This window comes from Acaromyces ingoldii (genome assembly GCF_003144295.1).
Source record: "Acaromyces ingoldii strain MCA 4198 unplaced genomic scaffold FA10scaffold_4, whole genome shotgun sequence".
Classification (NCBI taxonomy): Eukaryota; Fungi; Basidiomycota; class Exobasidiomycetes; order Exobasidiales; family Cryptobasidiaceae; genus Acaromyces; species Acaromyces ingoldii.
In genome coordinates, this window is record NW_020290250.1 from 1720929 (window position 1) to 1748517 (window position 27589).

At 57.7% G+C, this 27589-nt stretch overlaps 10 protein-coding genes across 10 annotated transcripts; 7 read left to right on the plus strand and 3 right to left on the minus strand.

Moving 5' to 3' along the window:
- The first annotated feature begins 389 nt into the window (after nucleotides 1-389).
- FA10DRAFT_148300 (hypothetical protein) lies at nucleotides 390-3648 on the plus strand. The gene has a single exon (XM_025518086.1). The coding sequence runs from the start codon at nucleotides 664-666 to the stop codon at nucleotides 3343-3345; it is 2682 nt and encodes an 893-aa protein (XP_025376781.1). The 5' UTR covers nucleotides 390-663; the 3' UTR covers nucleotides 3346-3648.
- FA10DRAFT_268115 (hypothetical protein) lies at nucleotides 3449-4918 on the minus strand. The gene has a single exon (XM_025522187.1). The coding sequence runs from the start codon at nucleotides 4861-4863 to the stop codon at nucleotides 3697-3699; it is 1167 nt and encodes a 388-aa protein (XP_025376782.1). The 5' UTR covers nucleotides 4864-4918; the 3' UTR covers nucleotides 3449-3696.
- A 147-nt stretch (nucleotides 4919-5065) lies between these two features.
- FA10DRAFT_302908 (RNB-domain-containing protein) lies at nucleotides 5066-8278 on the plus strand. The gene has a single exon (XM_025525183.1). The coding sequence runs from the start codon at nucleotides 5138-5140 to the stop codon at nucleotides 8093-8095; it is 2958 nt and encodes a 985-aa protein (XP_025376783.1). The 5' UTR covers nucleotides 5066-5137; the 3' UTR covers nucleotides 8096-8278.
- A 137-nt stretch (nucleotides 8279-8415) lies between these two features.
- Nucleotides 8416-11935, plus strand: FA10DRAFT_268117 (putative KGD1-alpha-ketoglutarate dehydrogenase). The gene is made up of 4 exons (XM_025522188.1): nucleotides 8416-8538; nucleotides 8621-9026; nucleotides 9095-11610; nucleotides 11681-11935. Exons 2-4 carry the CDS (start codon nucleotides 8625-8627, stop codon nucleotides 11853-11855), a joined length of 3093 nt encoding a protein of 1030 aa, XP_025376784.1. The 5' UTR covers nucleotides 8416-8538; nucleotides 8621-8624; the 3' UTR covers nucleotides 11856-11935.
- Nucleotides 11634-12837, minus strand: FA10DRAFT_148315 (acyl-CoA N-acyltransferase). Its single transcript, XM_025518087.1, has one exon. The coding sequence runs from the start codon at nucleotides 12655-12657 to the stop codon at nucleotides 11959-11961; it is 699 nt and encodes a 232-aa protein (XP_025376785.1). The 5' UTR covers nucleotides 12658-12837; the 3' UTR covers nucleotides 11634-11958.
- A 27-nt stretch (nucleotides 12838-12864) lies between these two features.
- On the plus strand, nucleotides 12865-13884 carry FA10DRAFT_268118 (hypothetical protein). The gene has a single exon (XM_025522189.1). The coding sequence runs from the start codon at nucleotides 12917-12919 to the stop codon at nucleotides 13778-13780; it is 864 nt and encodes a 287-aa protein (XP_025376786.1). The 5' UTR covers nucleotides 12865-12916; the 3' UTR covers nucleotides 13781-13884.
- Nucleotides 13885-13916: 32 nt separating this feature from the next.
- On the plus strand, nucleotides 13917-21573 carry FA10DRAFT_268119 (hypothetical protein). Its single transcript, XM_025522190.1, has 3 exons — nucleotides 13917-16337; nucleotides 16416-20897; nucleotides 20965-21573. The coding sequence occupies exons 1-3, from the start codon at nucleotides 14006-14008 to the stop codon at nucleotides 21450-21452; spliced, it is 7302 nt and encodes a 2433-aa protein (XP_025376787.1). The 5' UTR covers nucleotides 13917-14005; the 3' UTR covers nucleotides 21453-21573.
- A 650-nt stretch (nucleotides 21574-22223) lies between these two features.
- Nucleotides 22224-24944, plus strand: FA10DRAFT_302911 (hypothetical protein; the record flags this gene model as incomplete). Its single annotated transcript, XM_025525184.1, has 1 exon — nucleotides 22224-24944. The coding sequence occupies one exon, from the start codon at nucleotides 22224-22226 to the stop codon at nucleotides 24891-24893; it is 2670 nt and encodes an 889-aa protein (XP_025376788.1). The 3' UTR covers nucleotides 24894-24944.
- Nucleotides 24945-25182: 238 nt separating this feature from the next.
- FA10DRAFT_253810 (putative FRQ1-regulator of phosphatidylinositol-4-OH kinase) lies at nucleotides 25183-26489 on the plus strand. Its single transcript, XM_025519706.1, has 5 exons — nucleotides 25183-25501; nucleotides 25572-25596; nucleotides 25667-25944; nucleotides 26023-26170; nucleotides 26230-26489. The coding sequence occupies exons 1-5, from the start codon at nucleotides 25438-25440 to the stop codon at nucleotides 26285-26287; spliced, it is 573 nt and encodes a 190-aa protein (XP_025376789.1). The 5' UTR covers nucleotides 25183-25437; the 3' UTR covers nucleotides 26288-26489.
- Nucleotides 26222-27503, minus strand: FA10DRAFT_148482 (hypothetical protein). Its single transcript, XM_025518088.1, has 3 exons — nucleotides 27486-27503; nucleotides 27095-27368; nucleotides 26222-27023 (listed from the first exon to the last, which is right to left on the minus strand). Exons 2-3 carry the CDS (start codon nucleotides 27291-27293, stop codon nucleotides 26404-26406), a joined length of 819 nt encoding a protein of 272 aa, XP_025376790.1. The 5' UTR covers nucleotides 27294-27368; nucleotides 27486-27503; the 3' UTR covers nucleotides 26222-26403.
- Between the last annotated feature and the right edge of the window lie 86 nt (nucleotides 27504-27589).

Consider the following 27589-nt stretch of genomic DNA (forward strand, 5'->3'; position numbering starts at 1 on the left):
TTGTTCGGCGGCCGGCCCTGACCGCACCATCTGAGACGAGGAAGGGCGATGGCAGCCACGTGCATTTTTTTATGGAAATGCTTGAGCTTAAAAATCACGTGAACAACAGCTGCAAGGCGCGCTCCTTGCTTGTCTGACTGGCACGCATCGACGTAGCCGCATTGGTCGAATGGAAAAAGAAAGGGAAAACCTGGAGCGCTCGTCCGTCGCCCCCAGCCATGAATGCACGCACGGTCCAGAGTCTGTCAGGGTGCGGTGGCCACAGGGTCGGGCAGCCAAACAATTCGATATATGGTTCACCTTCCGAAGGCTCGCACTAAGCAACGGGGTGCAAAGATGTTATCGGGAAAGAATGCTTCCCTATAGAAAAATGAGACGCACGGATTGAAGAAAACCGTCAGGGGGAATCCTGCCCCAGCAGTGTAGCAAGGCCGCTCCCAGCGGCGGACGCATGTCCGGCTTTACTAGCTTCTGGCTGCCACTGATTCTTGATAGACGATCGAAATCCGAGAACAACAAGAAGACATTCTCCGTCCACGAACCCCCTATCCTTGACTGACTTTGCTGTCCTCGCCACCGTCGCATCTCCTTGTCACCTTTCCTCTCCTTACAACGTGAACTGACAACGACGACGACGACGACGACGACGACGAAGCTGTCACCATGCCGCGCATTCCTGTGCGCATCGAGCCGTATTCGTCACCGTCACGGCAGCACCGTCACTACAAAAACAAGCGGGACCAGGTGCTGCGAGCACTGGGCAAGTCTGCCTACATCAATGGCAGCCACTTTGCCATCATGTGGGTCTCTGCCCGTGGAGACGTCGAGACATATGCGTCCGAGGCACTCCAAGGTAGACTCGACGACTGGTTCAATACCAGCGGCATCGCAGACGAGGCCAAGAAACTCGTTCTTGAGGGCAACAACGGTGAGGCATCGCGACGGCGGAAACCACCAATGACACGAGGCGGTGACGGTTCCGACGGCGAACTCGAGGGCGAAGCATTGGAGGGAGACGAGGACGACGAAGACGAAGAGGACGAAGGCGACGACTCTGGCAGCCTCTCTGCTGCGACGGACGGTGCCACGATGCGGGGGTCCATCACGCCCCTGATCCAGGCCGACGACGTGTTTACCGACCCCAACCAGGCCACATCACTGCAGGCTAGCCAAGCGCGTCTCTCACATGGCAATGGCATGTCCAACAACGGGAGCACCAACAACAACAACAACATGACACAGCAGCAGCAGGGGCTTCGGCGACCAAAAATTGGCAGGAGCTCATCAACGTCGACTGGCCTGCGTGCGGGCCGCAAGCCCATCTCGCCCCTCGACACCAACGTTGCCAATGAGCAATACAAGCGCGAGAGTGGCCACAGCCTCCTGCACCCGCACTCAGCGACCGAATCGCGCTTCCAGGACAAGTCGTCTGGCATTGGCAGCAGCAACAGTCTGGGCCTAGGCCTAGGTCTGGGAGTACCCATGTCGGCTTCGACCGACGGAGGTGCGCTCGACATGCCACCGAGACCATCGACTGCCTCTGGTCGCCTGTCTACCGGCCGGTCCTCCTCATCGGGCAACGTGTCATTCGAAACGAAGCTCAACAACGAGGCTGCTCGACGCGCCTTCCTCGAGCTGCGCTTTAGCCAGCTGCAGCAGGGCATGTGCAAGACAGTGGCAAAGGCGTGGATCAAGATCATCGAACCCAAGAAGCAGACTAGGTGTCCCTACAACAAGGGCGAGGAGGGCAAGCCGGACTGGTGGCCTGCCGGTGTCCGTCACAAGGAGCCAGATCACCTCATGAAGCCCGAGAGGCACCAGCTGCTCCTCACCATCCTCCGCAGCCCGAAGATCCAAGTCGCCCGGCTCCAGCTCGCCACGGCCGAAGTCGTCGCGCTGATGCGGGCCGAAAAGGTGCAGCTGCTCCTCGACATCTACCGCATCGCGCGCGAAGAGGAGAAGATGCGCGAAGCCGGCGTCGACATGGACACGCCCATGACGGTGGCAGTCAGCACCCTCGATGGCTGGTCTGAGAACGACCAGGTAGCCACCAACGTCGACTCGTCTAACGGCACTGCCAATGCTGATGACGACGACGAGGGCGCAGCAGGAGGCCGAAGGAGGAACAGTGCACTGGCGTCGAGAAAGAGGTCGCTGCCCTTGACGCGCTCCGTCTCGACGGCGTCAGCAGTCTCTGGAGCCAGAAAGCGCGGTAGGCCCTCGGCATCCAACTCGGCCGCCAGCCCGACTCTCATGGCCGATGGGACCATGGCAAATGAGCAGCTGGAACAGCGTCGCCCCTCGTCTTCGAACGCGACTTCGTGGCTGATGCAAGAGGTGACGAACAACAACATGCGCCGCAACCACTTCTCGGCTGCTGCTGCCCAAGCCTCTGCTGCTGCCGCCGTCTCGGCCAACCACAAGGGCTCTGTCGCCAGCTTTGATTCTCAGTACGGCATCTACACGCCTTTGACTGGCAGCAGCCTCCTTGCCGATCCCGGCTTCGCCGCTGCCGCTGCCGCCAGCTCCTCATCGCCGACCAACATTGCGGGCCACAATGCCTCGTTTGCTGGCTACATGTCGGCTCCTCAGCCGCCACACGCCCAGCTCTACCCCGGCAACACCTCCTTCAACTTCGACGCGGCAGGCCAGTCGCACCACCACCCGCACCCGTCCAACCAGCAGCAACAGGGCCACATGCATCAGGCGCACTATAGCGCTCTTGCAGCTAGGGGCCACGATGCGTCGAATCTCTTTGCGTACACATCGGTTGATCAGCGCCGCGAGGATGTTGCAAGCTCCGAAGGCCAGGACGCATCGTCTGCGAGTGCTCTCGGACTGCAGGGTATGAACTTGCACTGGTCTCAGGGCTCGTTCATGGACAACGGTAACCAGTGGTGGCAACAACAGCAGCACCAGCACCAGCAGCAACAGCAGCAGCATCACCAGCAGCAGCACCAGCAGCACCAAACGCATGCTCAACAAGGGCTCCATCAGGCCCCTTCCTCTGATCAGCAGGCGCCCTCGTCGCAGCAATCGACTCATCAAGGCGATGTCTCGCAGGCTGAAGCATCATTCGACAACAGCTTCTCGACCATTGATACCACCGGACCCACGACGCCTTCGACGAGGGACGCAGGCCAGCAGCATCACTTTCAGTCGTCAACCATCGTCAAGAGGCAAGCTCCCTCGTCTGATGAGCTAGGAACGAATTACGAATTGTCGCTGTCTTCAAGCGCGACCAAGCCTCATCTTCAACACCACCACCACCACCACCAGTCTTCAACGCAACAGCAGCAACAGCAGGCAAGCGCATTTGAGCCTTGGGTCAGTCACTCGCAGTGAATGCGAGTTCACGACTGGACCGGCTCTAGTAATTAATTGTTTCGCCTCTTTATGTGCATCGTATCATATCATCCACGCACAACGGTCCGATCTACAACGAGACGATACCCCCATACATTTCACGCTCGTTTCCTCCTCCCCCTGATCTCACCCTCGGAACCTCACAGCCTCCCCGTGTCTCTTACCTTCATCTCTAGTTAGACGTTCTTGTAGCTACGCACCATTATCAGTTCAAGCCTCCCTTCTCTCCCCCTTCGCTAATACCTCCTAGGTCATTAATGATGAAATAAAGTTGATTTGACCAAAAAGGATGAGGATGGATGAGAAGGGGTGCTGACTATTGTTACACATTCATTCGCCTTGCTGCTGTGGGGATGAAGAAGCGACGAGGGCTTGAGCTTGGGCCTGATAGTAGCCGGCATAATACCAAGCCATTGCGAGATTTTGCAATGTGTCTTCTTTTGACATTGCTGATGGCGTGGATGTTGACGGTGCTGCAGCAGCTTGTGCATCTGCTGATGCAAACGTTGCAACGGGATCTGCTAGCCTCGTCGCCGTCGCCATCGAGGGAGCAGCCGAGGGCACTGCTGAGGTATGGGACGGGCCAATGCGATTGGGCGTCTGGGCAACCATTGCGCAGGCACGCTTCCAGGCCGAGCTATTGCTGGCGAGGTGTCGCGAGGGAGGCACCGATAAGTTGCTCTTGCTCAATGGAGGCGTGGCCTCGTTTGCGGCCAGATCCCTGACCAGCTTCTTTGCCTCCTGTTTGCGGCGGGCCAGCTCTCTCGCCTCGTCCGCTTGTTTTGTCTTTGCTTCGAGGGCGGCTTTGCTCCCCGGCGCTGGGCTGTCGTACCACAGCGCACTCTCGCGTTTGCGCTTCTTCTGCGAAACCTCCTGCTGCTCGTGCGCCTCCTGCCGCCGGCGATGGAAGATCTCGTACTCCTCCACGGCAGCATCCCACGCGTTTTTGAGTGCATCGTCGTCCCAGATCTCCCGGTGCGTTAGTGCTCGCCCACTGCCATTCTCGCTTCCTCCATTGATACCCTGCCAGTCGAACGAGTCAATCGCGCCTCCCTCATCCATCTCTTCGTCCACTTCTCCGTGTCCCCCATTCACTTCGTCGAAGTCGTCATTCTCGTACTCTTCTTTCTCATCTCCCTCCTCCTCCTCTTCCTCTTCTTCCTCGTCCTCGCCTCGCATCGCCCGGCGTGCCTCACGCATGGCCTCCTTGAGCTCCTCGTTCACACGAGCGCCCGCGACCGAAGCATCGTTCTTCAGCATCGACTCAACCTGCTCGACATTTCCACCGCGCGCCAGACTGAGGAGCTTCCTGAGCTTGCGGCTCGCGCTCGCCGTCAGCGCCTGGCCCGACGAGTCCCAATTCGGCCGCTTGCCAGACGCAGAGGAGGCAACCAGCGAGGGAGCCGAGGGAGCCAGCGAAGAAGTGGATGCGCTGGCCGCCGCAGCCATGTCGAGGTCGCTGTACGACACGACCTTGCGCGAGGCCGTTGACGCCATCTTGCCCCCCGGATGTCGTCAGCACGGGCGCAGCAGGTTCTGCTAATGGTTGAGGAGAAGAAAGGGAAAAAAAAATGCGCCGTGCTCGACAGAAAGAATGGCATCGCTCAATTAGTCTAACAGCCCCAAAAAAAGGCCCCGAGACGGCTATGATTATGTAAACTGCCTGCTCTCCACTCACGACCTAAAATCAAAAGAAGAAAAAAAAGATGTGTCGGGGAAAAAGCACTTATGCAAAGCAATCTTCCTGGAAGGTGAGGAGACAAGGACAACGATGACGAATGCGCAGAGGCTGGCCGTGACGGTGGTGGGTCGGAGAGGACTGCAGACGAGTGCGGCTTTGGCGAAACTAGAGCCGAGGGGAAAGCCACCGAGAAGACCAGGCGGGAGGGGCGCGCAAGGGCGCCAGCAGCAGCAGCAGCATGGCCATCGACCGTCGGGAAGGCCGGCACTGTCCGACGAAGCAAACAAGGCGCTGGCCGAGAGGAAACGAACAATGGAAGAAGGGCTCTGGAAGACAATTGCCAAGCACGAGTCTGTCTTGGAAGAGCTTCGAAGACGGCCCGGAGGTGCATTTGGACGAGCTTCAAAGACGAGAAAGAGGGAGCTGGACGACGTCTTGCCCGGCGACTTTGTGGAGCTGAGGACGTCGAGCTCGTCGAACTCAGCTTCAAATGTTGGTGTTGTCCTTCCAACGCCGAGCAACGTGGCGGTCTCAGGTACTTCACAGGCAATCTTCGTCGTGGGCGCCACGGGAAGCGTGGAAGTATTCCGTGCGCCCGATGTTGCATTAGCATTCATCGATTTCGTCGATCCGAAGCTGGCGGACGCCGCGTCAATCTCGCCACAGACGCCAGCAACCGCATCGACACAGGAGGTTATTGAGGAGCCGTTCGATGAGGCGCGCTTCACCGCACGGGCTCAGATCTGCACGAGGATCAGGGTACTGCAGCGGCAGGCAGAGACGGCGAGGCAGAGATTGATGCCGGCCTTTGAGTCCCTCTATCTCGCCGAACGAGACGAGAAAGACATGAGCCAAACGCTTGAAGAGCAGACGTTGACGACGGTCGAAGTAGCCAGGAAGCTCTTGGAAAGTACTGGGTCAGAATCGGTCGATGAAGAAGCCGACTCGCCGGCAATATTGCTGGCCACGCACCAGCTGCTCATGAGTCAGCCGCGGCGCTTCATCTCCGATGGGCTCTCGCACCGAACGACGAATCTCTTTTTGAAACGACCAGAGAGGGACAGACTGGCTTTGCGCGACGTCGAGACGTGGGTCAACGACTGTCAGCTCTACGAGGGCGGTGCAGCTGGATTGGGCGCTCAAGCAAAGGATGTCATCGATGGCTTCTGTAGCCGCGCTGTCCGGATCATGGAATCGCGCAAGGGAACCGTGAGGGCCGAGACAGAGCCGGCAGGAGCCAAGATGGGCGCGATGGAGGTTGCGTGGGCAAAGGAGGACCTCGTCATCTTTGACTTTCTCAGGGCCACCTTGGGCGAACGCCGCACACTGCAGGGCGACCACTACAGCGCACTCGCCATGTTCCTCGTCAAAAGATGTGGCCTGGCACAGAAGCTGCCTCCCACGCCCCACCTTTACGACGAAGAGCCACCGACGGCTGCGCTTGCAGATGTGGTCGGGCTGTCTCAGACCCAGGCTGCGGTGTGCGACTTCCTGATCAGAGTGGGTCAGCTTGCACCATCGCAAGACCTGACCACGCTCGAGACCGAATTCCAGATCCTCTTTCCCAAGGATACGCCTTCAGAAACGGCAAAGAGCAAACCAGCTCTCGTGGACCTGGACGGCGATCGAAAGCGAGAGCAGCTCGATTGCCCCATTTTTGTGATTGACGACGCTTCAGCACAGGAGCTCGACGACGGTGTCGGCATCGAAGCAACATCGGACCCGGACGTCCCCTGGCTCCACATTGTCATCGCTGACCCTACGGCCAGTCTCGGTCCGCGCGACGGCGTGGCCCGCGACGCTCGTAAAAAGCACAGCAGCGTCTACCTGGTCAACGAAACCCATCCGCTCCTTCCCCAGCCACTCATCGAGCCTCACGGGCTAGGCAAAGGCACCAAGAAGGGGCTGAAGTTCAGTGCCAAGATGAAACTCTCGACTGCCGAAGTCTTGGACGTGAATGTAGGGCTTGCGTGGCTCAAGGATGTCCGAGTGACCTCGTACGACGCCGTGGACCAGCTTCTAGGCTCTCAAGCCCAGGATGATGAGGTAAGAAGACTAAACCAAGTCTTTGACATCGCCTGCAAGCTCGAGAAGAGGCGAAAAGTAGTCGGAGGTGCCTTCGTGGCGCCCTACCTTCGAGCCAGCGCCCATATCTCTCCTGATCCGTCGACCCTGGGAGATTCGTCTCTGCAAGACAATGACGGTCCTTACTCCATCTCGAGAGGATACCCAGAGATCAATATCATCAAGCCCTCGCTTGTCGAAGCGGGTATCGGCCCCAGCCAGACAAAATCGAGAGGCATGGTGGCTGAGCTCATGATCTTGGCCGGTCGGATCGCGAGCATTTATGCGTCTGCAAACGACCTCCCCCTCTACTTTCGAACACAGGCGAAGCCTTCGGCTGCAGAAGACCTCGCCAAGCTCGAGAGGATGAAAGACGATGAAGGCATCGTTGGCTATCGGGACCTTCTTGCCTCCGGAGTGAGGATCAGTGCAGCCTCGGCCAGCGACGTGCCGGGCGAGCATTTCAGCATGGGCATCGGTACATTGGCCGAGCTAGAACACCCATCGGACGACATGCTCAAGAAAAGCGGCTATGTCCGCGCTACCAGCCCGCTGCGACGGTATCCCGATCTCGTGGCCCATTGGCAGATCAAAGCAGCTTTGGCTGGCGCAAAGCTGCCATTTGATCGCGAGACGATCCGCGCCGACATTCCCCGCATCGTCCGTATGGATGCCTGGCACCGTGCCCTCGAGCGGTCCTCGCAGCGCTTCTGGATGACAATGAAGCTTGCTAGAGTATTTGAGAGCGAGCCGACCTCGCCGCTCTTGGGCCCACTCGACGCCCTCGTCACTTTGCCAGACGTTCGAGTTGCGATGGACCTCCAGGCGAGGGTCCGCGTTCAGATCCTCGATACCGGACTACCTGTTGAGTGTATGTGGGGCCAAAGGGAGCCGGCACCGGAGTCGGGCACTGCCCTGAAAGTTGCTGTGAGGGACGTTGCCGTTCATGGCATGAAGGGAAGCGTCTTGGTCGAGCGCGTGTAACGCACAACGGGCATTGTAAAATATTCCTAGCATCAAACATCCTGTACATCACCACTCTGGCAAATTTACATCCCAACCAGTGTCCTCAATTGGACTTTCGAGAGCCGGATGGTGGCGTGAGAGTCGGCAAGGGGAGCTAGGGGAAGCTGGGCTTGAGCGAAGCCGCCCAATGACCAAGGGCGTAACCGTAAGATCGGAGCTGACGGGCGCTCAAGTCCGACATCGGAGGCCACGTGAAGCTTTTTTGGCGCGTCATTCTGGTACCTACCCTGCACCCTCTCTGCTTCTGCGAACTTCACCACATCCCACCTGACTCCACCCGCTCTTGCACCCCACGCTGCACTCAATCTCTCTTGGGTGGCGGCTTGAATCAAACAGAGTCGAAACCAATCGTTTGTTTTTGGTTGTCCTGAGAAAGGAGACCAAAAGGAGAAACGAAAAGCGTGAGTGTTGCTGTGCCACGCCACTACAGTGCTTTTGCTGACGGATCCTTGTTCTCGACGGCTCTTCTTCCTGTTCGCACAGTCCAATGATTCACACCCTTGGCAGACGCTGCTGCTCGTCCTCGCTGGCCAGGGCTGCCCTCGCGCGCCCTGTGTCGGCGACGCCGGCCACGCTCCGTCAGCTCCATGCAACCCGGACTCTCCCCCAGGCAAGCCCGGCGCCGGCACAACCCAACGCACCGTCACCCAATGATAGCTTCCTGTCGAGCAACAATGCCTACTACATCGAATCCATGAGGAGGCTCTGGCAGGAGGACCCGGCCAAGGTCCACTCGAGCTGGGACATCTACTTCAGAGGACTCGACCAGGGACTTCAGTCTCAAGACTCTTTCCGTCTGCCTCCTTCTCTAATGCCTCTGCCCATCGATGCACCACCGATTGACGCGAGCGCCGTGTCGAGTGGCGAGAGCATCGACGACCATCTCAAGGTGAGTTGCTCGTTATTCCTTCCTTGACAGATTGCGAAAGTCAAGCTAACCCACCCTGCTTCCACCAGCTGCAACTTCTTGTGCGTGCCTACCAGGTGCGAGGCCACCGCATCGCGAAGCTCGACCCGCTGGGAATCAACGGTCTGACTGAGGAGACGACGCCCGATGAGCTCAAGATTGAACACTACGGCTGGTCGCAGTCGGACCTCTCGCGCGAGATGCGCCTCGGCCCTGGTCTGCTGCCCAACTTTGTCAAGCACGGTGTGCAGAAGATGACGATTGGCGAGATCATCGATGCGTGCAAGCGCATGTACTGCGAGGCCATTGGCATCCAGTACGTCCACATTCCCGACCGGGAAAAGTGTGACTGGCTGCGTGAGCGGATCGAGATGCCTGAGCCATTCAAGTACTCGATTGAGGAGAAGCGAACGATCCTCGACCGTCTCATCTGGTCCGACAGCTTCGAGCGCTTCATCTCCAGCAAGTACCCCAACGAGAAGCGCTTCGGTCTCGAAGGTGGCGAGTCTCTGATTCCTGGCGTCAAGACGCTCATCGACCGATCCGTCGACTACGGTGTCAACTCCATCACCATCGGAATGCCTCACCGAGGCCGTCTCAACGTGCTTGCCAATGTCATTAGGAGGCCAATCGAGGGTATTCTCAACCAATTTGCTGGCACCGACGATGACGGTGAGGGAGGTGGTGACGTCAAGTACCACCTCGGCGCAAACTACGTTCGCCCCACGCCCTCGGGCAAGAAGGTGGCTCTTTCGCTCGTCGCCAATCCTTCGCACCTGGAGGCAGAGGACCCAGTCGTGCTGGGTAAGACGCGCGCCCTGCAGGACTTTGCCGGTGACACGGCTCATGAGACGTCGATGGCCCTCCTGATGCACGGTGACGCCGCCTTTGCCGGTCAGGGTGTCGTGTATGAGACAATGGGCATGTACAACTTGCCAAACTACGCCACCGGCGGTACCATCCACATCGTCGTCAACAACCAGATTGGTTTCACCACCGATCCCCGTTTCGCTCGATCGACCCCTTACCCCTCGGACATTGCCAAGAGCATTGACGCGCCCATCTTCCACGTCAACGGTGACGATGTCGAGGCTGTCACCTTTGTTCACCAGCTTGCCGCCGACTGGCGTGCAAAGTTCAAGAAGGATGTTGTCATCGACCTCGTCTGCTACCGTCGTCACGGTCACAACGAGACTGACCAGCCAAGCTTCACCCAGCCACGCATGTACGAGGCCATCAGCAACCAGGAGACGACCTTGACCCAGTACTCGAAACAGCTCGTCGAAGAAGGCAGCTTCACTCAGAAGGACATCGATGAGCACAAGAAGTGGGTCTGGGGCCTCCTGGAGGAGGCGGCCGAGAAGAGCAAGAGCTACGAGCCGGGCGAGCGTGAATGGCTTTCGAGCGCTTGGGAGGGATTCCCCAGCCCTAAGGAGCTCGCCGAGCAGATTCTTGACCACAAGGATACGGGCGTGGACGTCGAGACGCTCAAGCACGTTGGTAGGACGATTTCGTCGTACCCCGACGACTTCGAAGTCCACCGCAACCTCAGCCGTATTCTCAAGACGCGCCTCAAGACCATCGACGAGGGCAAGGGTATCGACATGAGCACTGCAGAGGCTCTCGCATTTGGCACGCTTTGCATGGAAAAGTACTATGTCCGTGTTAGTGGTCAGGACGTCGAGCGAGGTACGTTTAGTCAGCGCCACGCCGTCCTCCACGACCAGAAGACCGAGAACATCTACGTGCCTCTTAACAACGTCGAAAAGGACCAAGCACCATTTGTCGTGTGCAACTCGAGCCTGTCCGAGTTTGGTTGCCTGGGTTTCGAGCTGGGCTTTAGCTTGGTGGACCCCCACAATCTGACCATCTGGGAGGCCCAATTCGGCGACTTTGCCAACAATGCCCAGTGCATCATCGATCAGTTTATCGCGTCCCAGGAGCGCAAGTGGCTCGCCAGGAGTGGTCTCGTTCTCAATCTGCCCCACGGTTACGATGGTCAAGGACCCGAGCACTCGTCTGGCCGACCCGAGCGCTTCCTTCAGCTCGTTGACGACAACCCCTTCGTCTACCCTCCACCGGAGAAGATGGAGCGGCAGCACCAGGACGGCAACATGGCCGTCGTCTACCCATCGATCCCCTCCAACGTCTTCCACGTCCTGCGCAGGCAGGTCCACCGTGACTTCAGGAAGCCTCTGATTCACTTCTTCAGCAAGTCGCTCCTTCGTCACCCCGAGGCTCGCTCCACGCTCAAGGACATGGAGCCCGGCTCGGGCTTCATCCGCTTCATTCCTGAGCCTCACCACACCGAGGGCCAGGATGCACTGGTGCCGCCTGAAGAGATCAAGCGTCACATCATCTGCACGGGACAGCACTACTATGCACTGCTCAAGCACCGACGCGAGAACAAGATCGACAATGTGGCCATCTCGCGAATGGAGCAGATTGCGCCCTTCCCCTTCGACGACGTCCGCAAGGCCATCGACACGTACCCCAACTCGACCATCTGCTTCAGCCAGGAGGAGCCTCTGAACGGTGGCTGGTTCGGATACGTTCAGCCGAGGTTGTGAGTGTTTGCTCTTCTGACTCTTTTCCTTTCTATGACTCACCAACTTTCTCTCTTCTTTGATCTACAGGAGGACTGTGTGCAGACACTCGGAGCACCACAGGGATTCGCTCGCCGTTCTTGCATCAAGACCGCCGTACGCATCTGTGGCGACGGGCAACAAGCACGCTCACGTCCGTGAGCTCGAAGAGCTGCTCCGGGACTCCTTTGACATCTCGCTCCACGCGAGCTCCGACTTGCAGTAAAAGCAGTAGCAGTGATAGTAAGGGGCTCTCGACCATCCGAGGGAAATCTAAAGCTTGAAATACGATTGTGCATACAAATGAAGGAGGGATTGTTGAGTCTAGTTCAAGGCAGTGACTGGCGGACTTCTGCAAGGCTCTTTTTCTGCCTGCCGTCGTCGAAGTTATCGTCTGCCAGCCACTTTGTAAAGACGGCTTTGAGGATGGGCCAATCGTCATCGATGATGCTGTACCAGTTTGTGTCGCGGTTCCTGCCCTTGAGGAGCATGTGCTTGCGAAAGGTGCCTTCGAACGTGAAACCTAGCCGCAGGGCCGCACGGTTGGAAGCGACGTTGAGGCTGTTGCATTTCCATTCGAAGCGGCGCAGCTTGAGGTCCTCGAATGCAGTCTGCATGACCAAGAAGATGCATTCGGTCGACCCGATACTCCGCTGGAACGAGGGCGCAAAGAGGACGGTGCCGACCTCGCCTACGCGATTGGGCAGGTCCATGCGCATCAGGGCCAGGTGACCCTTTACTGCGAGGCCTGGCTGCGGGGCATGGTTGTCGAGGATGGCATACAAGTTGAGCGTCTCGAGCATGCGGTGCAGTGCAGCAACGTAGGCACCGGCGTCTTGAAAGGGCCCGGAGAGCATGTAGTCCCACAGCTGGGGAGCGTTTTTGATTTCTTCGAATAGCGGCGGGCCATGTACTGGCGGGTCAAACGCGACGAGCGTGACGTGCTTGCCCACAAAGGGCCCCGGAAGAGGCGCGGGCGAGGCGGCTGGGTCGGCGACGAGCTCGCCGAGCTCTCGTTGGTCGTTCATGGTCCTGGGCAGCAGTCACCAGCAATGTTCGTGAATGTGTGCAGTAAGGAAGGTGTAGGAGAGAAGCACGCCGTTCTTCTTGCTCCGACTCGAGTCATCTGTCATGCGCAAACCCAGTCCAAAAGAACAGAACGCGAACCGTCCAGGAACAACACGCAAGAAGAAACTGCGACTAAAATCCGCGAATGCTTTCGCCCTCCACTTGGTTTGGCCCTTTGCTTAGTTAGATCTTTCATCCTTTCGCTCCCCCACGACGACGATGGCTGCATCGAAGCTCGTGTTGTTCCTTGACTGGGACGAGACGATTTCGGCGCACGACACGCTCGCATGCATCGCGCCTCCCGATGGAACCCATGCTGGTCCGCACTTCGGGTGGTACGGCGACGAGTACAAGCGGGATCTCGAGGAGCACGAGCGGCAGTTCGATCGACCGCGCGACACACTCGACGGCCAGCTTGCCTTTCTCGACAGCTTGGACGACGTGGAGCTGCGGAGCCAAGCGCGCATCGAAGACGGCGGCCTCTTCAAAGGATTCGATCCTGAGCAGATGGACGAACGCGCGCGGCGACAGGTGACGCTGAGGAACGGCTGGGCCGAGGCGGCAGCCAAGCGGCTGGCGGCGGAAGAGGTGGAGCACCACATCATCAGCGTCGGCTGGTCCGCACGCTTCATACGTGCAGCTCTCGGACAGAGCACGCATCCAACGACGATTTGCGCAAACGAGGTCGAGCTCGACAGCGACACAAAGAGGGGCACCGGTCGGCTGACGAAGAGCAACGATGTGGGCGCTCCGGGCCTGTCGGGCATCCGCGTCGGCTCGCACAAGCTCAGAGAGATGAAGCGACTGCTCAACGCGAGATCCCGGGACAGCATCATGGTCCTCTACGCGGGAGACAGCAACACCGACCTTCCATGCCTCCTCGAGGCCGACTATGGCTTGCTGCTGGGCGATGCCGCGGGCCTCAAAAAGACGCTCGAACGCATCGGTCTGTCTCACCTGGTCAGCGACACGGTCGATGACTGGCTTCAGAACAAAACAAAGCTAGTGCACGTCAAGGACTGGGTTGAAGGTGATAGAGTTCTGCAAGCATGCCTCTCTGCCTGTAACAGGAACAGTAGATAGAATAATTAGATCTAGGGGCACTCTCTTCTCTGCTGTTTGCGCGTCCCCAGGAAAAGTGTTGAGATGGAGGGAAAGATGCAGGTGGTCAATGCGCGCGGCTGGACGCGTCTCCTATTTTTTTTATTTCTGGATTCCACCGCTGACGACTACTGCCGGGAGCAGAGCAAAGGACAGGACAGCATCGCTGCGCTCGCCGCGGCCGCCAGAGGGCCCAGAAAGCCAGAGATGGAGCTGACGTCGTTTGGCTTTCTGCCCCAGGATGACGAGAGAGAGGACTCGACCTTTGCGCTTGGCTCGCTCCTATCCCGTGTCAGGAGCGCGCTTGGGTCCTCGGGCGATGATGGCGCAGCTAGCAGCAGCAGCAGCCAAGGCAACAGCAACTTGCGGCACGACGATGCGCTCCTGGCCGCTGCGGCGAGACGCTCGCCTGACATCGATCGACAGAGCCGGGCGTCCTCGGTGGGTCGCATCAGCAGCAAGAGCGCTGCCACAGCCACTGCCACGGCGACGGCTACGACAATTCCAGCCTCGACCGCCACCCCGGCAACCACATCATTGGCGTCTGCATCGGCCTCGCTGGCTGCGACTCCGCCAGCTGGAGCGATGCCGCCCCCGTCTTCGGACGCGACCTCAGAGCGGCGTCAAAGCCATCGCTCCAGGCCGACCTTTGCAATACGTTCCTCCACCGGAGCGCCTGCGGTCACATCGACTGCGTCTGCACACGCCCTGAAGTCGGCCTCGTTCAAGCCGACCCGGCTGCACCACGTCGATGCCCTCGACGATGCTTCTATCGCGGGACACGCACGGAGCGATTTCGATGAGGACGACGAGGACGATATGAATGGCGGCAGGGACGAGGATGAGGATGACGTGCTGACGGAGCTGATGCGCAAGAGTGGCGTGGACAATGCGAGAATTGCACGGTCAAAGGCAGCAGCGGCAGCCGCCGCCGCCATGGCTCAGCATCGCGGCCCAGGCACAAACGCAACAGCGTCAGCCAATGACGGTCGCATCTCGGTCATCCCAGGCTTCCCGCTGTCCAAGGAGACGCTCGCCGATGATACACGCTCCATTCACTCTTCTTCGTCGCGCCGACCAAGGTCCGAGGTCAACAGCGAGGCACACCTTGTGTTTGCGCATGCGCAGGGTCATCATCACCAGGCTTTCAATGACGCCAGTCGGGGCCCTGCTGGTGCATTTGTGGGCGCTGGTGCTGCCGCTGCTGGTGGCGGCGGTGGCGGTGGGCTTAGCACGAGTGCAGAGGCTTTCAGGAGGATGAGGGGTGAGGGCGCCGTCCTCTCTCGCGCCTTTTGGATGCCAGACGAAAACGTAAAGGAGTGTCGGCAGTGCCAGAGTTACTTCACCCCCTTTCGACGTAAACACCACTGCAGGATCTGTGGACAGGTCTACTGCTCCCGGTGTGCATCCAACATCATTGCCGGCTCGCGTTTTGGTCTTGCGGGCTCGGTGCGCGTGTGCGACTACTGCCTCCGAATGCTGTCCGAGTACGAGAGAGCAGGAATGCGCTCGTCGTCGATGCAGTCCGAATGGTCGCCCTCGAGCCCGTCGATGAAGACGGTGGCGACGACGTATGCGCGCAAGCGAGTCGACTCGGCCAGCAGTCTCTTTCAGCAGCATCTCAACCACGCCGCCCAGACTGCACTTCAACAACAGCAGCAAATGACGACCAAGGCACCCGACAAGGGCATGATCAGTGCACCTCTCGAGGCACAACTGCAGAGTCCCCAGGCTCAGTTTGCTGCAAACAATCTCTTTTCGAGTGGTATGCCTCGAAGGCCCACGGTGCCCTTGGGAAACGCCGTTGATCACAACGATGAGAGTTCGAGCAGGCCGTCCACCGATGAGCCCGCGCCCTTTCGCGCAAAGTTGGGCGAAGAAGATCGCGTGACGACGAATCTCGACGAGGAGGCCTCCTTTGGCAGCAGCAAGCCCCACTCGACCGCCAAGGGCGAAGAGGCACCTTCACAGCCCAAGGCTAAAGTGCAAGCATCGCAGGCGGTGGCCACTACTGCCGCCATGGGTGCTAATTCGTCCACGTCTTCCGTCCTCAAGCCTTTTCCCAGCCTCGAGGAGAAAGACGTCTCCTCATCGCCACCTCCCTCCTCGGCCCCTTCAGCGGCAACCACGCCGCCGGCGGGTCACAATTACGATGCTTCGTCTGACACCAGGAGCCGTTTGGTTTCGGACGCCGCCTTGCGTGCGTACAGGAGGTCTAGACTCAAGAGTCGGCCCGGCCCTGGCCTCGGTCTCGACCCTGGCTCAAAGGGCAATCTACGAATAGCAGCGACGATTGCTTCTGAGGCGCTTTTGGAGCCCAGCAGTCACGCTCACCTGTCCAAGCTCCTCGAGCAGAGCTTGAGGACCGCATGCATCCCCAGAGCCAAGCTGTGGCACCGCACACTCTTGCCCCTCGCCGTAAGCGTTGCCCGCAACATCCACCCAAACCCGAAAGCGGGCGAGAGCATGGACATCCGTCAGTACATCAAGATCAAGCGCAACCCTGGCGGCGCCATTCAAGACTGTCGCTACGTAGATGGTAGGTTGTCTCCTCTCCTTTCGCCTGCACAGATATGAGGCTGACCTGTCTTCTCTCTCTCTATCTTCAACAATCCAGGCTTCGTCTTGTCAAAGCAAGTCGCCACCAAGCGCATGATGAAAGCCCTCCCCCTCTCTTCGCCCCGCGTCATGGTCGTGACTTTTGCCATTGACTTTCACCAGTCCAGAGGCCAATATCTGAGCCTGGAACCGTTGTTGGCGCAGGAGCACGAGTTCACCAGGATTCTTGTCGCCCGTATCCTGCAGCTTCGGCCGAACATCCTCGTCGTCAAGGAGTCGGTGTCCAGGCTTGCCCTCGATATGTTCCAAGAAGCTGGCGTCATCGTAGTCTGGAGCCTCAAGGAAAGTGCAGTGCAGGCCATTAGCCGATGCTGTCAGGCCGACATTATCCCTTCGATCGATCGACTGGCGCTGGAGCCCCGCCTGGGCCGATGCGCAAGCTTCGATGTCGAGACATTCGAGAACCAGCGTGCAAGGGGGCCTGGGACCAGAAAGACGTATATGCGCTTCTCGACGGCTGGTAATGCCACCTCGCTGGGCTGTAGCATCGTGTTGAGGGGCGCTAGCTTGGAGGTGCTGGCAAAGATCAAAGCAATCGTGCTGCTACTCACCTACGTGGCTCACAACTTGCGCCTTGAAGAGCGCCTTAATCGAGACGAGGGCACGCGCTCATGTGTCGATCCAAGCTCGAACACGACGCGAATCATTGATGACGATGGTGACGCTAGCTTCCAAGACGACGACGAGGAAATCAAGGAAGCGCTTCTTCCCTTTAAAGACGCTGTCCTCAGCTCGAGCGCAGCGGTGCGAATCACGCCTCCCTTGCCCCTTGTCAGGGTCAGAGAAAGCCATCGAGATGTGGTCAGGCTGGCGCGCGCTCACAGGGCCATGCCCTCGTCGGACGACGCAGTCGGGGATCACGGTCAAGGGCTCAAAAAGCCTTCGGAGCGACAGCCAAAGTTCGACCGCGCTGTGGTACGTCGAGATGCTGCTCGGAGAGAGTGGGAGGAGTTTCGAAGCCAAAACTTCACATCCACGACCGACTCGACGAGATTGCAACGCATCGGCGTCCTCTGCTCATTGCTGTTGTCCTCCGAGCAGAGGCCGTGCCTTGGACCCAGGCTGATGGCTTGTCAGCTCTACGGCCCCGGTGACGAGACGCTGGGACAGTATCTCGAGAGAACGTGTGCCGAGAGCAGTGTCCTCTGCTCGGCTCGAGGCTGCGGGCGTCCCAGGGGCGTGCACTACTCGTCATTCATCCACAACGGCACCAGGGTCCAAGTCGTGCTGGAGCGATTCGTGTGTCCGGTTCCCGGTCAAGAGGATAGGCTGCTCATGTGGTCATACTGCAAGAAGTGCGAAAAGGCTACCCCAGTGACGCCGGCATCGGACGAGACTTGGAGTTTGTCCTTTGCAAAGTATCTCGAACTACATTTCTACCGATGCAACAAAAAGCTCAGCTGCAGCGAGGCCACCAGGGAAGATCCAAGTACGGGCAGTGGAACAAAAGCGAGTCCGTTGGCGTGCTCGCATGACTATTACGCCGACTGCGTCCGCTTCTTTTCGCTAAAGAACCTTGCGATTCGCTTTCACAGGGATCGAGACCTGACTGTCCGCGATGTCGTTCTTCCTCCGCTCAAGAAGCCTCTGCCACGGCCAGACGTCGACTGTCGACTGAAGCTCGAAGAGGTGCGCACACTCGAGGAGCGCAATGCAAGCTACTGGAACAGTGTCATCGCCCGTCTCGGCGCGCTTCAGCGGGAAATCTCCAGTTCTGGTGCATCTACCTCGTCAGCGTCAGCAGCGGCAGTGGCGGCGGCATCCAGCACAAACGCAGGCGCGACATCTGAGTCAGAATCCACAGGCCATGCCCCCGCAGAAAAAACTCGCACGCAAATTGCCTGCGAAGAGCTCGATGAGGCCAAGAATCGAGCCGACGAGGATCGCAAGGCAATCGAGGCATTCCTCGCGGAAACCTGTCGTAATTCGGGACCCACAGACGTCTTAGCTCTCAACATCGTCCGCAGTCGGCTTCAAGCGACGGTGGTACGCTGGGACGTGTTCCTGCGCGAGTTTGAAAAGAGGAACCTCGTTTCGCCTGAACGCGATGCCCGCAGGCTCACGACGCAGCACCTCTCGCGGCTGTTCCAGGAGAGGGAAAAGGAGAAGGAGCAGCACATGCCGCTTGCTTCGTCTATGACGCTGACTTCATCGACGGACAATGGCTACGACGCAGGTCCTCCAAGGTCTGCTGCCGTCTCACCAGCATCGACAAGCGCAGTCTCATCCCCCACACGTCCGACGAGAATGACCGACAGCGGCAGCATTCCCAGCACGTCTGCGCTCGCGCGAGCTCTTGAGGTGACCGACGAAGGAGGCTCGACAGACGCAAAGAGCGAGAGTGCACCTGCGACATGGCGTCGTCGAAAGGCAGAGAGAAAGGCAGCTTCAGCCTTGCCTGGGACAAAGAAGGAAGATAACGATCAGAAGGACTCTTCGTCCTCGGAAGCAAAGACTTCACCAGATCCAGACGGAAGCAAGAAAGCGGCTGCCTCTGAGACTCGCAGACCTTCGATGCTGCCCAGAGCTCGACAGAGCGCAGATGCCGTCCCTAGGACATCCAGGCTTGTCTCCAGTTCCTTAGACAAAGGCTCGGAGAGCGACACGACTTCATGGACCGGAGGTGCGAGTGGCCAGAAAGCGACACAGAGGAGACTGGCATCTGGAAGCCACCTTCATCGAAGTAAGAAAGAAGGACCCCCGAGCAGCTACCGCCCCATCCGTGGGACATTGGCGGCTGGACAAGCTTCGAGTGCGGAAAGTGACGTCGAAAACGCTACCTCTGCTCTCCGGCGTCCGGGTGTGGTCCGGCGATCTTCAGCTGGGCAGCAGACAACGCTGGCAAATCGAAACCGTCGACCTGAACTCAACTCGTCAACGTCTGGGAACAGTCATACCAGCATGAATAGTCGGCTTCCCGTCTCCACTAGCCAAGCCAGTAATCGCGTATCGACGATTGCGCGTCGCTTCGACAACCTGCATCGAGAAGCGGAGCGCGAGCGCGAGAGGCAGAGACAGCTCATGGCTGTGCGTGCCAGACGAGCCAGACCAGTGGGCGCGTCACAAGCCAAGGTCCAGGTGTACCGAAATGTCAGGGACGCGGTCGGAGACGATGACGATGAGGAAGAAGAGGAAGTCCATATCGGAAAGGGCGCCAAGAAGAAGCTTCAGGGTCTCGAAGAGGAACGGCACGACGACGACGCCAAGGGAGAGGAGGCAGACGAGGAGGATGCTGCAGATGATGAGATGTCCACTGCAATGGCGAAGACGGACACGCTCGAACCAATAGTTCCAGTAGCGGGAACCGATTCGAAGGCTTCGCAATCATCTTCGCAAGGGCCGGACGTGGCACACATCACCGAAGACGGCGCGGAGCGGAAGAGGCTCGAAGACCAACAGGCCCAGCTGCAGAAGCAAGAGGCTAAGCAGCAGACGGCAGCTGAGGTGACGGTGTCTTCGCTCCTTTCGGGCACACTGCCAGCTTCTTGGAGGTCAAGTGACGATGGCGCGGGCACGACCAGAGGCTCGCTTCTCAAGACCATCACTTCCCTTTGGGGCAAGGGTGTGGGTCAACTCCCGTTGATCGAGTACCCTATGTTGGCGTCCGAGCACCTCTTCTCCGACTCGCCCCTTGTCGTGCTTCGGGAAGACGAGCCCAGCAGCCTGATCGCTTTCACGCTCCACTCGTCCACCTACGCCTCGAGGCTTCAGTCTTTGAGGGACTCGCACGGGCTGGGAGAAAGCGGGCAGGGGCTCAGCATAGAGAGGCAGCAAGAGCTGGCGATGCGGCAGACGGAGTCGGCGCATCTGAGCTTCGCCTTTTCCAGCGGCGATTCCCGCTTCTCCATTAGGGTCCTCTTCACCGAACAGTTTGACGCCCTCCGTGACGCCTGTGGGTGCCAAGACAGCTTTGTCCAGTCGCTGGCACGCTGCTGGAACTGGCTCGACTGCACGGGAGGCAAGAGTGGAGCGACGATGATGAAGACGCTCGATGACCGATTCATCATCAAGTCACTCTCGCGGGCCGAGATGGATGCGTGGGCAAACAATGCTACAGCCTACTTTGGCTTCCTGTCAGACGTCATCTTCCAGAACAGGCCGACGACGCTGGCAAAGATCTTGGGGGTCTACAAGCTTACTGTGCGTAATCCGCAGACGGGCAAGAACATCAAGCTCGACTGCGCAGTGACGGAAAACGTCTTTGCGAACGCACCCATGGCAAGGATTTACGACCTCAAGGGTGCCCTTCGCAATCGCTTTGTGACTGTCCCCTCGTCTTCCTCTGCTTCAGCTACCAATGCCTCCACGAGTGGGCCCAACGCGTCTTTGACGACGGCGACAGCTGCCGCAGTTGCTGCCGCACCCATGTCTACGTCTTCGCATCAGATCGTGCTGCAGGATGGCAATTTGCTCGCATCAAAGGATCCGCTTTTCCTCCACGAGAGCGCGAAGAGGCGTCTCAGGGAGGCTCTCTATCATGGTGCGTCTATTGGCGTCTCTTCATCTTCTTTCTTTTTCTTGCTCACAGCTCCCTTTCACCCTTGCAGACTCAATGTTTCTGGCTTCGTGCGACGTCATGGACTACAGCCTGGTCGTAGGCGTGTCCGACGAAGAACCTGTGCTTCGCGTGGGCATCATCGACTTTATTCGCACATTCACCTTGGGCAAGAGAGCGGAGAGCTTCTTCAAGGAGCTCGGTGGTGCTGCAGCGGGAGCTGCGACTGGTGCGGGCGTACGTGAGATCGTGGGCGGCGGTGCGACCTCGACTGGCGCGGGAGGCACGAGCGGGTCTGGGGGGTCTACGCAAGCAGGTGGTCTCGGCGTGGCCGGTCTAGGAGGAGCTACCGCGGGAGCAGGAGGGGTGCTGGCAGCCTCAGCGACGGCCGAAGGCCCAACAATTATTGATCCGAAGCAATACGCTGCCCGTTTCAATACATTCCTCGATGCCATTCTGCTCCTGGCGCCCGATCGGTGGCTATCGAGAGAAGAGGAGACTCGCGCGGTACAAGACCACGGGCTCGGGCTGGCTCTCTGATGTAAAGCCGTCGAATCTTTTCAAATACCCGAGCTTTACACTGTCTCGTTTTCAATCACATGTAGTTCATTCAAAGACGAAATTCCAGGTAGCAGAGCAGCGTCCTGCAGCATCAAAGCAGCAGTAGTCAGCAGCTCGATGAGTGAACATCGTTTTTATATTTGACGCCCTCGCGAACGACGCCAACGTGCATTTCATTTTCGAGAACAAGAATTTTGCCGCGACACTGCGCGTCTGCCTTGAAAATCTGACCTCGTGGACGCCCACGGATGGAATTTGCGTCTGACCTCGCATGGTGACCAGGAACCAGTCGGGAGTGCATAGGAGCAGTAGGATGAGGTGTGACCTTGCGGTCTGCTGACTTGAGTTGCTTGAACGAGGGCGACGGTCTGATCCATGCCCCCTTCCCTCGCTCTTCCCTTTCCTCTTCACCAACACCATCTTTTTCTCAGTCCTTTGCTGCTGGGCACCGTGAAGAGGCTGTGCCTCTTTCGCTTACTTTTCGACCCATTCTTCTCTGCAGGATCGACTCCAAGCTCTTGATCTTGAGTAAAAGCAAAGCCTAGCAAGAATTCTAGGCTGCTATAGCTCTCCTCGTGCTGGTACACGAGAATCAAAAGGCCTCTCAACTCCCGTCTTTGGACCGAAGTATCGACAACACGGCTCGGTCTGCGAGCTGAAGCGAAATCAACCAAGCAAAGCACCGGCTGCTTTGTAAGGCCAATAGCTTCGACACAACCTCTCTTATCTTCTATCCTTCGGTGGAAAAATATGTCTGTCATTGTGCAGCCCATTCTCCCCAGAGGAGGAGACCAGACACAAGGAGGCGATGACTCTTCTTCTGCTCGCCAACCTACCCATCAATCTGGGCAGGAACCATGGTCTTCCTCTAAGACCGCTCCAAGTTCATCTTCAGGAAGCGGCGAGCATCCCCATGCAACACCGACACCCACACCGACGCCTAACACCGACGATCTCTATCAATCGATTTTTGCGTCCATAGATGGCGCTTCGGAAAAGGACGAAGAAAACAAGAAGAAGGACGAACACAAGAAGGATGGCAAGGACGGCAAGGATGGCAACCCTTCCAGCGTGGACAAACATCCAAACACGTCTTCGACCAAGTCAACTCAACAGTCGTCTTCTTCCCATGGTGCAGGCGCAACGTCTACATCGTCTTCAATTAAGCCTGACCAGAAGTCGACTTCGTCTACCTCGCTCAAGCCCGGCCAAACTTCGACTTCTTCTCCTGGTAAGGCCGCTCAAAGCGGAATAATCTCGCCACCGGGTGCCAACGGAACGGTAGCAGGTGGTTCCAACCACACTAACGCCACCGACGGTACTCCTCGCAATGTGACAATCAATTACAACGAACAGAACATCAACAAGACCAACATCACCAATATCACCCAGGTTCAAGTCGTGAACAACTACATCACGATGACGACGAAGGGCGCAAATGGACAAATGTCGACGGTGACAAAGCCGACGACGGAAACAAAGACAGCCACGATCCCGTACACCGAAACAAAATTGAGGACTGTGACTACTAGCAAGCCCGCTGTGACTGTAACGACCAAAGGTGCCGGTGGCCACGCAACCACGGTGACACAGCCTGCCAAGGTGACGACGCACGTTGATCGCGTTCCAAACAATGAGAACAAGCGCCCTGTCTTGACGACCACAATAACAGCGAGTCCTTCAGCCGCTTCGCATGGTACTGGCGGCGAGGGTCACAAGAAGCCAGTCAGTATGCCCAACACTGATGCTGGCTCCAAAAAGAAGCAAGACGGATACTCTTCGGCAGCTGCCGGTGGTGGTGACTACGCTGCAGCCGTTGCGCCCACCACTGTCAATAGTGAGGTTGCCTCTGCCTACGACTCTCCCGCTGCCACACCTCTGGCTGCTTCAGCTCCCCTCCCAGGTGCAGATGCTACCACGACTGCTGGTCAATCTCCGAAGTCTGTCGTGGCGAACCAAGATGGCTCAGATGGCGCGTGGGACTTGGACAATCTCCCCACCGACATCGGCTCTTTCATCAATAGCGCCACAGGACTGGCCTCGTCTATCATGAGCGAGGTGAGCGGCGGTGACATTGGTGGCATGCTGGGCGCCGCAACCAGCCTCAACTCCACGATTCCACCTGCAACGGCCACTGCTCAGCTCGTCTCGTCTACCGCTTCGGTCCCAAGTAGCAGCGTCACGTCGCCACCGCCGCCGGCTAAAACGACAAGCGCTTCTAAGACGACTGTCAGTGATCATCACTCAAGCACGACCAACTCGGCAAAGGGAGGTACCATGACGACGGATGCCCAGGGTCACGTAATGCCGGCCAACTCGCAAAAGGACCAGATAGGGTCGCCTCAAGGCAATGGAACCAACCTGAGCAAAGGCGGTGTAGCCGGTGTCGTCATCGCTACATTGGCAGCTGTCGCTGTTGTGTTCCTGCTGATGCTCCTTTTCGTGCGGAGGAGAATGAAGCGCAGGCACGAGCGCATGCCTTGGTCTCGAGACGCCTCTCGTTCCAACGATAACGACGGTGCCCCGCAAATGTTCCGTACTCTTTCCCGAGGTTTCTCGCAGTCGCGTCGAGCCAACGACATGACCCAGATTGGCACCTCCTTCACTCCTTACACGTATGGTGCGACTAACAATGCGAACTCGATCCAATCTAGTTCCAGGGGTACACCGATGCGCTTTGGACACAATGAAGGACCCGTTTCTGGTCCCACTTCTGCCACGGCTCCTCGTTCGGTCAGTCTTAACCCTATCGTTGAGAACCCTTTCGACGATCGTAATGGTGTCTCAAACAGTAACAAGAGAACGCCTCCAGCGCCCAAGATCACACCTGGACCCAACTCTTTGAGGACTGAGCTCGGAGGTGGAAAGCGCCCTGGACACCAACCCAGTAACTCGTACTCTTCGACAGCTTCATCGGCCTCTCGCGGCTCTAGTCCTCAGACTGTTCCACCGATTACTGACTCAGACTTCTACCAAATCGATCGCGCAGCACGGGCGACGGTCGACCCGAACGTCGTCGGTAGAGCTCAGCCACGAACGACGGTCCCTCGTGCCAAATTCTTTCCACGAGCGGCGCCATCTTCCACCTACGGTCTCCCCGCAAGGGCATCTCATTCTGTAGCCACCGACAATGCTTATCCCCAGATGTCGAGTCGCCAGGACAATTCTTCCTACCGTGACAATAATGCTCGTCGGCCCAGCGTCGACGCCCGTGGCGCAGACATCTCTGTTCCTCGCTCCGAGCTCCTTTTGAGTCGGGCCCAGCACCACAATGATTACAACAGCGCCGCTGAGGCAAACCGCCCTACTTCGTATCAAACGACCCCTAGTATCTACTCGGTCAACAGCGAGAATCCGTTTGAGAACGAAGAACCAGCGCCGGCTGTGCCCCCCGTGCCCAGCACTTATCGCTACCACTAGAAGGGTCGCTCCTTTCTATATTCTTAGCTAGTCATATCTTCGGTCTTCCAGTAAATTGTTCTTTTGTCTTGGCGAATTGATCTCACTGCTTGCTTCTCGATGACGGCCCTTGCCTGTCAAAAGCTGTGAAATGCCTGTGGCTTTAATTCTCGGGCTGTGTACATGTACAGGGACTGTCGATGGTGTCCGAGATCCACGTGGCGCCTTAAATTTAAGGCCTTGGCAATGCGATCCTTAAGGGCCGTCTAAAAATACCACCTGCATCTCGCTCTCATCTCCTCCACCGGAACTCCCCTTCCTTCAACGTCGACCTTGTCATCTCTGTCTCTCCCTCTGTCAAGAAGTTGGCAACGAGGGAAGCTTCATTTCCCGACTTTCGCTGTAGCCTACAACCTGACTCTAGGTCTTGTAGCGACAGCTCTCGTGACGTAGCTTAGTTGCCTTCTGGAGAAGGATATTGCGCCGCTGGCCGCCTACCGATACGATAACCTGATTGTCCCTTCTCTCACGCCTGCACACATCACACAAGGAAACAAAAGCAACAATGGGAAAGAATCAGAGCAAGCTGACGCCTGAGCAGCTCGTTGACCTCCAGAAGAGCACCTACTGTGAGTATCAGCTTCCTCTCCCACACGTCCTTCTCCTGCAATTTCTGATCACATGGACGCAACCTCACAGTCGACCGCAAGGAGCTTCAACAATGGTAAGTCATGCATTTTACCCTTTTCCGCTTCCCTCTCCTCGCGAGCAAGTACCGATGGTGTCATTTGCAGGTACAAGGGCTTTCTCAAGGACTGTCCCTCGGGTGTGCTGGATAAGGCAGAGTTTGCTCGAATCTACAAGCAATTCTTCCCCTTTGGTGATCCTTCTACCTTTGCCGACTTCGTCTTCAACGTCTTTGATGAGAACAAAAACGGAACAATCGACTTTAAGGAATTTATTTGCGCGCTCAGCGTCACCAGCCGAGGCAGGCTCGACGAGAAGCTTCGATGGGCGTTCCAGCTGTACGACATTGATGGTGACGGCACCATTACCTACGACGAAATGCTTAGTGAGTTTGGGAAAGAGGACGGCAGCAAAGAAAGAAGATAGGGTGCTAGACAGCTGACAAGAGAGTGTCGCGACGCAGCCATCGTGAGGAGCATCTACAAAATGACGGGACAAATGGTGAAGCTGCCCGAGGATGAGGATACGCCAGCAAAGAGGGTCGACAAGCTGTTTGCGATGATGGACAAGGACAAGAATGCGCAGCTGTCGTTTGAGGAATTCCAAGAAGGGTGCGTTAATTTTCTCACACTATGCTCCCCACCTCCCACTCAGCTTTCTGTCCTTGCAGGTCAAAGAAGGACCCCACTATCGTTCAGGCCCTCTCGCTGTACGACGGCCTCGTGTAGACGAGAACACTTTGCTTATTCAATGCTGTCATCGTCTTTCTTCTGCGTCTTTCGACCCTCTATTTCAACCGAACTAAGTCTCTCATAGTTACAGTTACACGGTCTACGCGATGCTTTTAAGAAGAAAGAGAGAACACTTTGTAGGGCTTCTCCTCGCTGTCGTCATGAGTAAGGCGGCGGCGGCGAACAACACGAACCCGGGACTTCTTGTGGTTGTCGTGATTGTCGTGGTGATGGTGGTGATCATGATGATGGTGATGGCTATGGTTGTTCGAGGCGGCACCGTGGGAGAGCTCGTCAGCGATCTGATTGTCAAGATAGTCGTCGAGCTGGGCTTGCTCCTTCATGGCATCTTCAAGGGCTTCATGCTTGTGCTCGACCTGCTCGTCAAGGTTGATGAGACGGCGCAGCTCTTCCATGTCCCTAGCCTCGTCGTTGTCCTCGTCACTATCGTCGTCGTCATCGTCGTCATCGTCATCATCGTAGTCGTCGTCACTGTCATCGTCATCGCTGCCATCATCACTGTCATCGTCGCTGTCATCGTCGCTGTCATCAGAGTGGCGATGGTCATGGCTGTGGCCGTGATTGTGAACGGGCAGACGGCCGAGGCCACCCAGCTGGACGACCGCGGTGGGCTCGTTTTGAGGGATGACCACGTTGTGGTAGCGGTGAGCCTGAGGGGGCAGAGGAAGCGGCAGGGTAGTTTCGAAAGCCCGGCGCTGCATCATCTTGTGCGCTGTAAAAGACAAGGATGTGTCAGGACTCAGTAACGACGGGGAAAGGGAGAGAGGAAGCAGATATTCTTACGGCTAAGCATGTGACTGTGGCTCAGATGATGGGGGTGAATGTCCCTGCGTTCAAGGCCAGGGGAGTCGAGCTCAGTGAGTTCGTCGTGGTCATTTATGTCACTGTGTCCACGGGGAGCCGCTTCGGCGAAGTGGTTGCCAAGAAGCGCTAGGCCGATGGCGATGGAGAGCAGAGTAGCAAAGTTGCGCTTAGAGAGCATCACGAAAAGGAGCAATTGGTTGCTGTTGTCGTTTGTGTCGAAGAGTTCCCAGCTCAGACAGATGCGATCGCTTTTCTTGAGGCCAGCTCAGAGCAAATCGCAGAGAACAGATGAGAAGGTTGTGGTGAGGAGGGAAAGGAAGAATTGTCGAAAGGGCCCCTTCTTATATCCCTTTCGCCACCCCTTGCTCACCTTCAGCCTCTGACTCCTCGTACTTGCCACGCCGCGCTGCACGGCAACGGGGCATCTGGAGCGCCTTTCCGAGTGCACTTCCGGTATTTATTCTCAAAACATCG

Bases quoted from the DNA above. Each gene is read 5' to 3' on its own strand.
- FA10DRAFT_148482 (XM_025518088.1), bottom strand. From the start codon at position 27,293: ATGCTCTCTAAGCGCAACTTTGCTACTCTGCTCTCCATCGCCATCGGC. The intron at 27,024-27,094 runs GTAAGAATATCT...TGTCTTTTACAG, and splicing joins CCACAGTCACATGCTTAGCC to CGCACAAGATGATGCAGCGC.
- FA10DRAFT_302908 (XM_025525183.1), top strand. From the start codon at position 5,138: ATGACGAATGCGCAGAGGCTGGCCGTGACGGTGGTGGGTCGGAGAGGA.
- FA10DRAFT_268119 (XM_025522190.1), top strand. From the start codon at position 14,006: ATGGAGCTGACGTCGTTTGGCTTTCTGCCCCAGGATGACGAGAGAGAG. The intron at 16,338-16,415 runs GTAGGTTGTCTC...TCAACAATCCAG, and splicing joins AGACTGTCGCTACGTAGATG to GCTTCGTCTTGTCAAAGCAA. The intron at 20,898-20,964 runs GTGCGTCTATTG...TCACCCTTGCAG, and splicing joins CAGGGAGGCTCTCTATCATG to ACTCAATGTTTCTGGCTTCG.
- FA10DRAFT_148300 (XM_025518086.1), top strand. From the start codon at position 664: ATGCCGCGCATTCCTGTGCGCATCGAGCCGTATTCGTCACCGTCACGG.
- FA10DRAFT_268115 (XM_025522187.1), bottom strand. From the start codon at position 4,863: ATGGCGTCAACGGCCTCGCGCAAGGTCGTGTCGTACAGCGACCTCGAC.
- FA10DRAFT_268117 (XM_025522188.1), top strand. From the start codon at position 8,625: ATGATTCACACCCTTGGCAGACGCTGCTGCTCGTCCTCGCTGGCCAGG. The intron at 9,027-9,094 runs GTGAGTTGCTCG...TGCTTCCACCAG, and splicing joins GCATCGACGACCATCTCAAG to CTGCAACTTCTTGTGCGTGC. The intron at 11,611-11,680 runs GTGAGTGTTTGC...TTTGATCTACAG, and splicing joins GGATACGTTCAGCCGAGGTT to GAGGACTGTGTGCAGACACT.
- FA10DRAFT_268118 (XM_025522189.1), top strand. From the start codon at position 12,917: ATGGCTGCATCGAAGCTCGTGTTGTTCCTTGACTGGGACGAGACGATT.
- FA10DRAFT_148315 (XM_025518087.1), bottom strand. From the start codon at position 12,657: ATGAACGACCAACGAGAGCTCGGCGAGCTCGTCGCCGACCCAGCCGCC.
- FA10DRAFT_253810 (XM_025519706.1), top strand. From the start codon at position 25,438: ATGGGAAAGAATCAGAGCAAGCTGACGCCTGAGCAGCTCGTTGACCTC. The intron at 25,945-26,022 runs GTGAGTTTGGGA...GTCGCGACGCAG, and splicing joins TACCTACGACGAAATGCTTA to CCATCGTGAGGAGCATCTAC. The intron at 26,171-26,229 runs GTGCGTTAATTT...CTGTCCTTGCAG, and splicing joins TTTGAGGAATTCCAAGAAGG to GTCAAAGAAGGACCCCACTA.